This window comes from Opisthocomus hoazin, chromosome 4, assembly GCF_030867145.1.
Source record: "Opisthocomus hoazin isolate bOpiHoa1 chromosome 4, bOpiHoa1.hap1, whole genome shotgun sequence".
NCBI lineage: Eukaryota > Metazoa > Chordata > Aves > Opisthocomiformes > Opisthocomidae > Opisthocomus > Opisthocomus hoazin.
This window is the reverse complement of record NC_134417.1, coordinates 18,314,938-18,327,231: the sequence shown is the minus strand read 5'-3', so window position 1 is coordinate 18,327,231 and position 12,294 is coordinate 18,314,938. Positions and strand designations below refer to the sequence as shown.

The window sequence follows — 12,294 nt, the reverse complement described above, 5'->3', positions numbered from 1 at the left end:
TGCCTGATCCCCCCTCCTCCAATATCTACATGCAGGTGCCTGTCCTGCGCCTGCCGTTCCCCAGCTTCTCGAGATGCCAACTCCTGCGGGACGCCGCAGCGCTCTGCGGCCGGCTCAGATTTATCCATTATTTTATATCCACACGCCTTTAATTTTTACAGCCCCGCTGGAGCAATACCCAGGGCTGTTAATAATGCCAGCCACCCCACCCCCACCCTCCCGCCTCCCATGTGCATGCATCGTGCTCCCACCAAGGTGCCAAGCGGGTCTCAGGGCTGGATAAGCGCAGGTGTGGGGAGGCCAGTGTGTGGCACCCAGAGCCGTGTCCCCACCCACCAGCCAGTCCCCCTGGGTGAGCAGCAGGGTTGGGCACCCCATGTCCACCCGCGAAGCATCCTGCGTCTGGCTGCCCTTGCACCCCACTGGGGCTGCAGGTGCCTGGCTGGTTGGGATGCCCAAGCCGGGGGTGTCTCTCTGGTGGGATTCACAGACCCCCTCTGCCCTGGAGTGTGCCCCAGGGAAGCATTGTCACAACACCTGAGTGCATGTGTGTGTGTGAGTGTGCCAGGGTATGTGGAGTGTGCCAGGGTATGTGGAATGTGCCAGGGTATGTGTGCCCATAACAGGAGCTGGATGGCAGTGCCTGTCTGAGTGTGTGTGTGGGGGCACAGCATGCGTGTCCATAGTGACACGGGTATACACGCGATGTGCAGGTGTGCCAGTACCTGTGCGTGTGCCGTTGGGCGTCTTGGTGCTGCAGCAGGCACCTTGCTGGGCCGGGCCCAGCACCCTGGCACCCCAGCATAGGAGAGTGCAGCCTCAGCTGCCCCAGGCACTGTTCCTGTGCCTGGGGACAGCCCACGGTGCCCCTGGACAAGACAGCGCGTCCCATGTCAGCTGAGCCACCCGTCCCATGCCAAGCGGGGTCCCCGTGCTGCCTGTGGCACAGCACCCAGAATGCGCTGCCTGGGGCTCCCACCTCAGCACCCAGGCAGACCCAGGGCCCCCTCCCAGCACCCAGGTGTGGGGTGGGGGGGTGAGGGTGGCAGGGTACCCTCAGCATGGCAGGCAGGACAGCCGCGCAGAGCCGGGGTACGCGGCCGCGGGCGGGGGGCTGCCACTGGGGGTGGGAATTGCTGGGCCGTAAATCTCCTTGCTGGGCCCCCCCGTGGCAGAGCGGCTCGCGATATTTATGTTGGGGATTTATCTGCAATGCAGTTTAATATTCCCGGACCTTCGCGTGTGTGCATTTGTGTGTGAGTGCATGGCACACACACCCCCCCCCCCCCCACCCCCCCGTGCCACCCCTTGTGCCACCCCCGTGCCCACCCTCTCACCCAGAGCCTCCCGGGCTCCGTCTCCCGCCCACCCACGGCCCTTCTTCCCTTGCACCCACCCTGGCAGGACGGGACGGGCCCCCCAGGGTGCCCGGGCACGGCGGGATGTGCCTGGCACAGGTCACCGGCCGTGCCCACCCGTGCCCCTCCTGGGTACCAGGCTGCCGGGGGGGTGGCAGCAGGGTCCCCGGACGGGGGGAAGCCAGGCGGAGCGGCCACTGCGAGCCTTGTGCCGGTCCCCCCGGGGTGGGGGGCCCGGGGACATCCCCCCCCGTTGCCCTACCTCCCCGCCGGCGGGGATGAGGTAAGGCTGGCGGGTGGCACAGGGCTGTTGCATTTGCATAATAATCTCGTTAATGGAGCCTGGCCTGCGGGAGAGCCGGGCTGGAGACGCCACCCCCTCCCCGCCCCGCTGCCTCCCTCCGGCCCCGCCGCTCCGCCAGCCGGTGTGCGGGGCGCGGAGCGGGACGCGGGGCGCGGAGCGGGACGGGCAACGCCGGGCCGGCCCTCCAGCAGCCTCGGGCAGCCTGCTGACACCCCCCGAGCAAGCCGGTGAGCACCCCCGAGCACCCCCCCGAGCACCAAGGCAGCATCCCCCAGCATCCCGGGCAGCATCCCCCGAGAGCGTCGGTGAGCAGACGGCGAGCGGCCCCCCCGAGCACCCGCGGACATCCCGGGCAGCCTCCCGGCGGATATTCCCGCAGCATCCCCCGAGCACCTCGGCGAGCAGCCCGGTGAGCACCCCCCGAGCAGCCCGGGCAGCGCTCTCCGACCCTACTGGCGGGCACCCCGCGACCGTGCCCCGAATATCCCGGGTTATCATCCCGGGGAGCGCTTCCCGAGCATCCCTCGAGCAGCCCTCGAACATCCCCCGAGCACCACAGGCATCCTCCCGGCGAGCACCTCCCGAGCAGCTCCCGAGCATCCCGGGCAGCATCCTCCGTGAATCCCGGGCAGCGTCCCCCGGGAACCCCCGAGCATCCCGGGCAGCATTCCGGGCGGCATCCCCCGAGCATCCTGGGTACCCCCCGGACCCTCCCGAGCCCCCCCGTGCCCGCCGTCGGCCCCGCAAACTTTCCGGCGGCGGCAGCTCCCTGGCACGGGCACCGCCGGGCTGCCGCGCCGGGGCACAACTTTGCCCAAGTTGCGGAAGGAGCGGGGGGTCGGGGGTTTGGGGGCGGTCGGGGAGGCCGCTGCGGGGATACCGGCCGCCTCCCGAGAGGTGCTTTGTCCCCAGCCTGTCCTTCTCCACCTGCAAATCCGGACGCCGTTGTGCACGGAGCCAGGCTTGGGGTCGCCTTTGAAAGCGCCCCCCCCAACCCACCCTACCCCACCCCGTCTATGCACCCCCCCCCTTCCTTTCCCCATGGGCAGACCCCCTCCTCCTCGGCACGGCACCCCTGCCCATCGGCCGCCAGCCAGCAGAGAGGGGCTGGGTGGATGGAGGGGGGCAGGAAAGCTGTGAGATATCCACAGGGTCCAGGATGTGTGTCCCCCCCCCCAGACTGGAATGAACTTTGTGCACACGTCACGCGCCGCACCACAATTTGACACAAAGCAATGCAACACGGCGCGTCGCGGCCCAACCCAACCCAACGCCACACGCCACGGCGCAGCGCGATGCAGCCCGACGCAGGGCCACGCAACCCGACCCAACTCGCACCACCCCAACCCAACGCCTTCCCCCACAAATCGGCCCAAAGCCCCCACGCTGCTCTCCCCCCTCCGTACCCCTGCCCAGATGGACCGGCAAGCCCTGTGCCCCCCCACCCCACCCCAAGCTGGGAAGGGCTCCCACAGTGCAGTGTGAGGAGGAGCTCGCTGGACCACCCTGGACATCCACCCGCCATGGGTGCTGTCGCTGGGTGGGAGTGTAGGGGTGTGTGGAGCTGTGCCAGGGGCTGAAATGCGCCTGGGACGGTGCAGGAAGAGCCCTCTCCTGTCACCAGAGGGGCTGGTAGAGGGGACAGCCAAGGGGTAGAGCTGCCATTAAGCTCCTGCCACTGGGACCAGTCCCAGTGTCACCAGTGGGGCACACAGGCAGGGATGGTGACGCAGGCGGCGATGAAAGCAAGAAGCAACTCCTCCCCTCCTTGCTCCTCCCCAAACCCCCTTCAACCACCTCCTCTGCCTTTTCCAGGAGCTTCCTGACTCACCTGGGCACCCTCCACCACCTCCTCGTGACGGGCACAGCTCCAGCATGAACCACGGGGTGCCCCAGCCTGCCCCCCATCTGCCCTGAGCCCCCCAGACCTGCACTGCCTGCGGGGAGCCCCGTCCCCAGCCATGGAGAAGACCTACTCGTTGACGGCCCACTATGACGAGTTTCAGGAGGTGAAATACGTGAGCAAGTACCAGAGCGGCACGCTGCCCAACGGCTTCGCCCTCCAGCTGGGCGCCGGGGCCAAGAAGCGCCGCGGGGGGCTGCCGCGCTGGAGCCGCCGGGAGGTCTGCCTGCTCTCGGGGCTGGTCTTCGCCGCGGGGCTCTGCGTCATCTTGACGTGTATGTTGGTCCTCAAGTACCTGGCGGCTGAAGGGGACAGCTACTGCCTGGAGGGGTGCCAGGAGAAGAAGGCCTTCCTACGGGCATCTCGCTTCCTCAGCGCCAACATGGATGCCACCATCGACCCCTGCCAGGACTTCTACTCCTTCGCCTGCGGCGGGTGGCTCCGGCGGCACGGCATTCCCGAGGACAAGCTGGTCTACGGCACCATCGGGGCCATCGCCGAACAGAACGAGGCCAAGCTGCGGGCGCTGCTGAGCAGCCCCGTGCGGCGCCGAGCCCCCGCCTCGGCCGAGAGGAAGGTCAAGGAGTTTTTCCGCTCGTGCTTGGACCGGGCTGAGATCGACCGGCTGGGCCCGCGGCCCATGCTGGAGGTGATCGGGGAGTGCGGCGGCTGGGATGCCGCCCCGGGCCGCGGGGACCTCAACGAGCTGCTCTACAAGACGCAGGGGGTCTACAGCGCTGCAGTGCTCTTCTCCCTCACCGTCAGCCTGGACGAGAGGAACACCTCCCGCTACGTCATCCGGGTGAGGGCACCTTGCCCCCGGGGCTGCCCCCCACCCAGGCCACACCGCCCGCCCCAGTGACACCCGCCTGGTGCCACTGTCCTCGTTGCGGTGGCACCAGGCGCCTGCCTGGTGTCTGGGCTTGGCTGCAGCAGGTGGTCCTCTGTGCCTGGGGACTGCCTGCTCCCCACCGTGGGACCCGCTGTTTCAGGCTGGCCTGGGGTGAGGGTGGCACCTCCAGGACAGGGTTGGGGACATGGGTGGGGGGGATGTACAGAGCGAGGCAGTGATGCCCACCTGAGTCCTGGGGACAGCCCAGCAGAGCTCCAGGGTCTCCAGAGTGCCAGCGGCCAGGTCCTTTGCCTCGGCATCCTGGCTGCCACCTGTACCCAGGTGACAAACCCTAGGAGGTGACAAACCCTAGGAGGTGACAAGGGCTGCCCGCCGGCCCCACGGCACTGGGCCAGGGTGCCAGGGCCTTTGCCCATGGCTTTGTCAGCCTTCCCCACCCCTGCCAGCCTGTGTCACTCACCCTGTGGTGCCACTGGGTGGGCTTTGTCGGGGTGGCCAAGCCTCAGGCACCCATGGTGGGTGTGGGAGTGTGGTGGTGGGCACAGCAATGGCACGGCGGGGACGCCATGGTGGGCACGGTGATGGGCATGGAGGGGACGTGGTGGATGGCACAGCAGAGCAGGCAGAGCAGTGGCATGGTGGGGACACGGGGGTGGGCGCGGAGGGGACAGGGGTGCGCGGGTGCAGCAGGGGCATGGTGGGTGACGGCACGGTGGGGACGAGGTGTCGGGGATGGCGGGGGACAGAGGGGTGGGGGTGAGCCCCTGGGTTCCCTGTGAGCTGGGGAGGCCGGGGGTCTGGGCGCGGGCGTGCGGGGCCCGGGAGGAGCGGGGCCGTGCGGGCGGCCGTGTGTACGCTAGAGGGAGCGTGTGTCACAGGGAAGGGTGCGTGGGTGCGGGGGGGTGACGGGGGGGAGAGGGGTGCGACGGCCGGGGGGTGTCAGGGCTCGGCCGGCTGCGTGTGTGGGGAGGGGGGTGATGGGAGGGGGGTGTGAGAGCGGGTGTGCGGTGGGTGTGAGTGGGATGGGGGGGTGAGGAGTGTGGGGGGGTGAGGGCTGCAGGTGTGGCAGTGCCTTTGTGGGAAACCAAAGTGTGGGGAGGTGTGATGAGGCGGGAGGGTGGAGAAAGGCTGGGGGTGCCTGTGGGTGGGCAGCGCTGCGGCTGTGCGCGTGGGGGGGGGGGGGGGGGCTGGGGGGGGTGGGACACGGAGTGGGGGTGAGCCGGAGAGAAAAGGGGGGGGGGTGTGTGCATGGAGAGGGGGTAAATCAGATGGTGCATGTGTAGGGGTGCGAGGCGGGGTGAGCATGCGCAGGTGCGTGGCATGAGGGGCAAGTTACAGGTGTGTGGGTGTGTATACACACGTGTGCAAGCGTGTTCAGCTGTGTGTGTGTGTGTGTTAGAGACTGTGCCTACAGGACAGCAGGGATGCGTGTGTGCATGTGTGTGTGAAGGCGGGGTGTCCGTGCAGCATGGCTCATCCCTGCGGCTCCCCATGGGGCAGGTGTGGGGCCACCACGGGGCAGGCATGGGGCAGAGATGGTGCCAGCACAGGGCAGGCTACAGGGCAGTCTGTGTGCCAGGCATGAATCAGGCCACGGAGCAGGGGCCTGCCCTCTGCCCAGCACCCCCAGCCCATTGTACGTCGCTCGCTGCAGCTCCAGCACCCTCTAGCAGGAGGGAAACTGAGGCATGGGACCTGCCCCTGCCAGGGGCTGACCCACCACGCTGCCAGCCCACGGCTCCCTGCAGCATGGGGGAAGCTGAGGGGTGCCTTGACCAGCACAGCCCCCCCACCCCCCCCACCCCACCCCCCGCTCACCCACTGCCCCTGTCTTCCCCCAGATCGACCAGGATGGGCTGACGCTGCCAGAACGGACCCTCTACCTGGGGCAGGACGAGGAGAGCGAGAAGGTGAGGGGAGTGGTCACACTGACGCCATGGGGACATGAGGAGGGGGACCAGCACCCGGCAGGGGAGGCAGATGGAGGGCACCCTGCTGTCTGCAGGGCTGGGGTCAGGGTGCCTGCGGGGCGGTGCAGGGTGGCACTCAGCATCCCTTCCCTCGACACAGATCCTGGCCGCATACAGGGTGTTCATGGAGCGGCTGCTCACCCTCCTGGGGGCCGAGCACGTGGAGCAGAAGGCCCAGGAAATCCTGCAGCTGGAGCAGCACCTTGCCAATGTGAGGGGGATGCCCGCCCTGGGCTTTGGGGTGCCCCTGCCCAGCCCTTGGGCACCCCAGTCACAGATCTTTGAGGACGTCCATGCCTGGTCCTAAGGGACCCCACGCAATCCTCCACTCCCAGCCCTTGGGAACCTTCATGCCTGGCCCTTGGGGTCCCAGCCCCTTGAAGACCCTGTGGCAGGTCCTCAGGGACCCCAGCTCCAACATCTTGAGAACCCCCCCGTCCCAGATCTTGGGACAACCATTCCGGCCCTTGGAGATCGCCATGTCCAATCCTTGTGAACCCACTCCAGGGCCTTGATGACTCCATGCCCAGCTCTTGGGCACCCCAGTCTCAGCCCTCGGGAACCCCTGTGTCCAGCCCTCGGGTACTCTTAACTCCTTGGGGACCCCATGACCATCCTTCAGGGCCCCACTGGCAGCAGAGGGTTCCCAGGGCAAGAGGCTGGAAGGGATGTGGGTCAGTATCCCCTCTTGCCCCATCCCTGTGCCACCCCCAAAGCTGGCAGCGGGGTGGTGACAGCCCTGCACACCCCATGCAGATCACAGTGTCCGAGTACGATGACATGCGGAGGGACGTCAGCAGCATGTACCACAAAGTGACCCTGGGCGAGCTGCAGCGCATCACCCCCACGGTGAGCATCCCCCGTGCCCAGCCTGCCACCCCACGTCCCCCATCTGCCCTGTGCCCCACACTAGTCCTTGTCCCCCTGCTCCATGCCCTTGCTGCCCCCCCAGGTAAGTCCACTTGAGGATGTTGAATCCACCCTGCACTTTTCTGGGTGGGAAAGGGTGGTGGGACGCTGGAAAGCCTGGAGGGGGTTCCCTCCACGGTGGCATGGAGAGGGGTCTCTGTGCCCCCCACCAACGAGGCCCGCCCTGGCAGCTCAAGTGGAAGCGCTTGCTGGACCGCATCTTCCACGACAACTTCTCGGAGGAGGAGGAGGTGGTGCTGCTGGCCACCGACTACATGCATAAGGTGTCCGACCTCATCCGCGTGACGCCAAGCAGGTGAGGGGGGCTGGCACCCCCTGTGCCCCAGCTCCTTCCCCAGCCCGGCAGGGGGTTGGCAATGGGGGTGGGCACAGGTTGGCTATGACGGGTCCTCCCCTCATCACCCCCATCCTGGGGAGGCCACACTGGTTACGGAGACCCCAGGAAAGCTCCTGGTAGAAGGTACTGTTGTGAGCCCCACAGCACCCCGGCCATGCCCAGCCACCCGCTGAGCCCTTCGATGCTAGAGGCCACCAGACTCATCACACAGCAGGGAGGAACAGGGTGCCAGCCCGTCCCCATGCCACCCCCATGTCCAGCCTGGTCCCCGAGCAGGGGTGTCCCCACCCTGGCACACACACCCCATCCTGCCTGTGTGCCTTGGGGACTTGCCCAGCAGGGGGGTGCCTGATCTTGCCACCCCATCGCCAGGATCCTCCACAACTACATGCTGTGGCGCATTGTGGTGGTGCTGAGCGAGCACCTCTCCACCCCCTTCCGCGATGCCATCCACGAGCTCTCCAAGGAGATGGAGGGCAACGAGAAGCAGCTCGAGCTGGGCAAGATCTGTTTGAGCCAGGCCAACAAGCACTTTGGCATGGCCCTGGGTGCTCTCTTTGTTGAGGAGCACTTCTCCTCTGCCAGCAAAGCCAAGGTAGGTGATGCTGTCTGTGGGCACAAAGCCACCGCATCCCTTCCGTCACCTTGCCAAGGTGCATACTGCCACCCAGCACCCCACTGAGGGCTGTCTGGCAGGGTGACAGGTGGCGAGGATGCAGTGCCAGAGCCTGTGGTGACCCACCATAGGTGCAGCAGCTGGTGGAGGACATCAAATACATCCTGGACCAGCGCCTGGATGAGCTGGACTGGATGGATGAGGAGACACGGAGAGCGGCCAGGGCCAAGGTAGCACCTGCAGCATGGACCCCTGTCCTTGCCCCCACCATGGCCCGGGGGCATGCAGGATGGGGGCCTGACCCCACCACTGACACCCACCCACTTTGCCCGCAGCTCCGGTACATGATGGTGATGATCGGGTACCCCGATTTCCTGCTGAAGCCAGAGGCCATCGACAAGGAGTATGAGGCAAGGGGTGGCCCAGGTCCACTTGGGAGTGTGGGCATGTGGAGGGGGGGAGATGGTCCCCAAATCTGCCTGAGGGTCTGTGGAGACCAGGATGGGGAGATGGGCAGTGCCATGCTGTCCCTGAGGTCTGGGATGGTGTCTCCTTCCGCACATCGCACTCCCCAGAGCTCAGCTCCATCCTCAGCAAGGGCTGGGGCTGCCAGCATGGCCCAGGAACCCCACAGAGATGATGGACAGGCAGCTGCCCACTTGGGCATGCAGCGTGGGACAGGACAACACGCTCATGCCACATCCAGTCCACAGCCACAACCCCACACCCTCTGTCCCCAAGGCTCACGGGGGTGGGACGACACCCCAGCCCTGCTCCCCACACTCTTGGGGCTGGCATTAGGGGATGGCATCCCCCCTGATGTGGCCGTGCCCACACAGTTCGAGGTGGATGAGAAGACCTACTTCAAGAACATTCTCAACAGCATTGCCTTCAGCATCAGGCTCTCGGTGAAGAAGATCCGGCAGGAGGTGGACAAGTCCGCGTGGGTATCCCCTTGCCTGGGGAGGGGGCATGGGGGGCACAGCACGGCCCCATCAATGCCCCTGTCCCCATGCCTGGTTGCCCCCTATAGGGTGTAGGCAGGAGGGCACCGGGCAAGACAGGAATGTCCCCCTGTCCCCAGAACTGTGCAAGGTGGTGGCTTTTTGATGCCCCCCCCCCGGTGCCCCCGGAAGCCTGGCACCGCTGTCTCTCCTTGCAGGTGGCTGCTGCCTCCCCAAGCGCTGAACGCCTACTACCTGCCCAACAAGAACCAGATGGGTGAGGCATCGCCCACCCCCCGGGGTGGGGGAGTGGGAGGGCCTGGGGGGGGGCACGGCGCAGGGTCCCTGGGTGCCCGGTGGTGCTGTGGGTGGGTACGGGGCAGGGTGTCCCCTCCCCCAGCTGCAATGCTCTCCTGTGTCCCCAGTGTTCCCTGCCGGCATCCTGCAGCCCACCCTCTACGACCCCGAGTTCCCGCAGTGAGTGTGGGGCTGGGGCATGGGTGGGGGCTGCCAGGGCAGGGGTGGGGGTGCCAGATCCTGGGGTCACCGCCATCCCCGCCCTCTGCCCTCTCGCCTCTGCTCCCCCCACAACAGGTCTCTGAACTATGGCGGGATCGGCACCATCATCGGGCACGAGCTGACCCACGGCTACGACGACTGGGGTGAGCAACCCCCGAGCCCGTGCCTGGGGTGGGCTGGGGGCAGCAGGCAGGACGCCCTGGTCTCTCGGGACCACCGATGGCGGTTGCTTCTGCAGGGGGACAGTACGACCGGCACGGGAACCTGGTGCACTGGTGGACGGAGCGGTCCTACAGCAAGTTCCTGAAGAAGGCGCAGTGTATTGTCAACCTCTACGACAACTTCACCGTCTACAACCAGCGGGTGAGACCACCCCTCTCGCCCGCCGGGCAATGGCCTGGCACTCACGGCCCCGTGGGGAGGTCCCCGCTGCTCCGCTGCTGCGGCTCTGCCCTGCCCGGCCCTGAGACCCGACAGCTCATCACACCTCAGCTGGGCAATTCCTCAGGGCACTGGGTGGGGGAAACTGAGGCACGGCTTCAGTGGCAGGGTAGGGATGGGGGGGTGCCTGCCTCAGGGGTCCATCTCCACTCACTCCGTATCTCTCGGCAGGTGAATGGCAAACACACGCTGGGGGAGAACATCGCTGACATGGGGGGGCTCAAGCTCGCCTACTATGTAAGTGTCCCCCACCCTGGGGTGTCACAGCCTCGGCAGGGCCATGGGGCAGCTGCTGATGCCATCCCCACCATGCAGGCAGTTGGACCCCTGGACCCACCTTGCTCCTTGCAGCAGGGAGTGGGCCTGATCCTGCTGGGGGGCTCTGGGGGTGGGTTCGGTGGGCGCCCAGGTCGTGCTGAGGGCACCGCTTGTTCGCCAGGCTTACCAGAAGTGGGTGCGGGAGCACGGCCCCGAGCACCCCTTGCACCACCTGAAATACACCCACGACCAGCTCTTCTTCATCGCCTTCGCCCAGGTGAGCCCCTGCCCTCCCCACATGTGGCACGCACTGGGATGAGCGGGTCATCCCATGTGGGGCCACTGGCCTCGAGGGGTGGCGCGAGAGTCCTGGGGGACTCAGGGCCCACGGCCAGGAGCCGGGCTTGGCTCCATCAGCAGCTCCTGGGCTTAGGGTATGGGGCTCAGCCCTGCAAGGAGCACCCCGCACTGCCCCGCTGCTCCTGGGACCCCACAATAACAAACATGTGCCCCCCACCCCATCACCTCCAGAGACCCCACAGTAACAAATGCACATGACTCCAAACTTCCAGAAAACCCTACAGCCAGGCAGCTCACAAGCCCAGGAGACCCTACAATAACAAACATGACCCCACGCTCTCCCAACCCACCTATACCCCATACACCGACTCCTGGGAGACCCTACAATAACAAGCACAACCAGGGCATCACTGCCCTAGTCCCCCAGCAGCCAGTGGTGGGTGCCAGGACCCCACGAGTCCCTGTGGGTGCTGGGACCCGGGGTGCCCCATTTGGCTCACCCACGGGAAACTTTCCGCCCTGCAGAACTGGTGCATCAAGCGGCGATCCCAGTCCATCTACCTGCAGGTGCTGACTGACAAGCACGCCCCGGAGCACTACAGGTACCAGCCAGCCCCGAAATTGGGGGGCATTGGGGGTGCCAGCCTACCCAGGTCTGGTGGTGCTGTGCAAAGCATGGTGGGCATCAGCATGGCAGCAGCTGGCTCAGGGTGCGCATCCCTCGGGCAGGGGATGGGGTGCTGCCCCGAGAGGGGTGTGTGGCAGTGGTGGTGGGGGGAGCAGGGGGTGCCTGGCTCTGAGCTGCCCCCCTCTCCTGGCAGGGTCCTGGGCAGCGTCTCGCAGTTCGAGGAGTTCGGACGGGTTTTCCACTGCCCCAAGAACTCGCCCATGAACCCGGCACACAAGTGCTCAGTGTGGTGAGGCCAACCCACCCTGGCAGGCTGGCACCCCCCCGGTCCCCATCCCTGCCTGTGTGCCCGTGTGCCACCCTGTGCCCACTCCTCAGCTCCACCCATCTCCCCCTCCTGCTCTCCAGGCAAAGGGGGCACCCCCGGGTGACACTGGGGGTCACCCCCCAGGACAGGCACCCGCCGGAGGGGTGGAGGAGGCGGGGAGACCCTTGGGGTGGGCATGAGCTCCTTCCCAGAGGCAGCTGCCTCCTGCCCGTCCCCTTCCTACCCCCTGCCCTGTGAAGTGGGGGGGCTCGGAGTCCCCATGGAGGAATTAGGCCATGCAGGAAACCCCCAAGCACCCGTGTACCCCCTCTTCTGTCCCCTCACCCCAGACCCTTCACCCAGCCCGGAGCCGTTCAGGGCAGGGAGAGTGAATCAGAGACGCCGTGGGGCTGCCCCATGCCAAAAGACCCCATGCCCAGTGCCCTCCCCGGCACCCCCCGTACCAGCCCCATCCCATCCCCCCATCAGCCCTGCCAGCGGGTGGGCACAGCCGGCAGGGCTCGGCGCCGGGCGATGCCAGCCTGCCCCGGGAGCGCGGGGACACGGACGCCCGCTGTATTTTTCGCTGCTGTTTCTGGTCAATAAAGCACTGGATATGCCGGGCG

The 12,294-nt window shown here is 66.8% G+C and overlaps 1 protein-coding gene across 3 annotated transcripts; it reads left to right on the top strand.

Moving 5' to 3' along the window:
- Window positions 1-1,772: 1,772 nt before the first annotated feature.
- Window positions 1,773-12,282, top strand: ECEL1 (endothelin converting enzyme like 1). 3 transcript variants are annotated; one of them, XM_075417354.1, is made up of 18 exons: window positions 1,773-1,889; window positions 3,478-4,367; window positions 6,260-6,328; window positions 6,489-6,599; window positions 7,145-7,237; window positions 7,489-7,613; window positions 8,028-8,250; window positions 8,403-8,501; window positions 8,607-8,681; window positions 9,111-9,214; window positions 9,434-9,492; window positions 9,641-9,692; window positions 9,810-9,877; window positions 9,973-10,097; window positions 10,347-10,412; window positions 10,615-10,710; window positions 11,259-11,335; window positions 11,555-12,282. In XM_075417354.1, the coding sequence occupies exons 2-18, from the start codon at window positions 3,624-3,626 to the stop codon at window positions 11,652-11,654; spliced, it is 2,286 nt and encodes a 761-aa protein (XP_075273469.1). In that variant the 5' UTR covers window positions 1,773-1,889; window positions 3,478-3,623; the 3' UTR covers window positions 11,655-12,282. The 3 variants fall into 3 exon arrangements, with proteins under 3 accessions (XP_075273469.1, XP_075273468.1, XP_075273470.1); XM_075417353.1 differs by lacking the exon at window positions 1,773-1,889 and adding an exon at window positions 1,898-2,071; XM_075417355.1 differs by lacking the exons at window positions 1,773-1,889; window positions 6,489-6,599 and adding an exon at window positions 1,898-2,071.
- The last annotated feature ends 12 nt before the right edge of the window (window positions 12,283-12,294 follow it).

What these genes read in the sequence shown, in the direction of transcription:
- ECEL1 (XM_075417354.1), top strand. Translation starts at nt 3,624, where the DNA reads ATGGAGAAGACCTACTCGTTGACGGCCCACTATGACGAGTTTCAGGAG. An exon ending in TGCAGCGCATCACCCCCACG is followed by an intron (nt 7,238 to 7,488) that starts GTGAGCATCCCC and finishes CCGCCCTGGCAG; the next exon opens with CTCAAGTGGAAGCGCTTGCT. An exon ending in CAGGAGGTGGACAAGTCCGC is followed by an intron (nt 9,215 to 9,433) that starts GTGGGTATCCCC and finishes CTCTCCTTGCAG; the next exon opens with GTGGCTGCTGCCTCCCCAAG.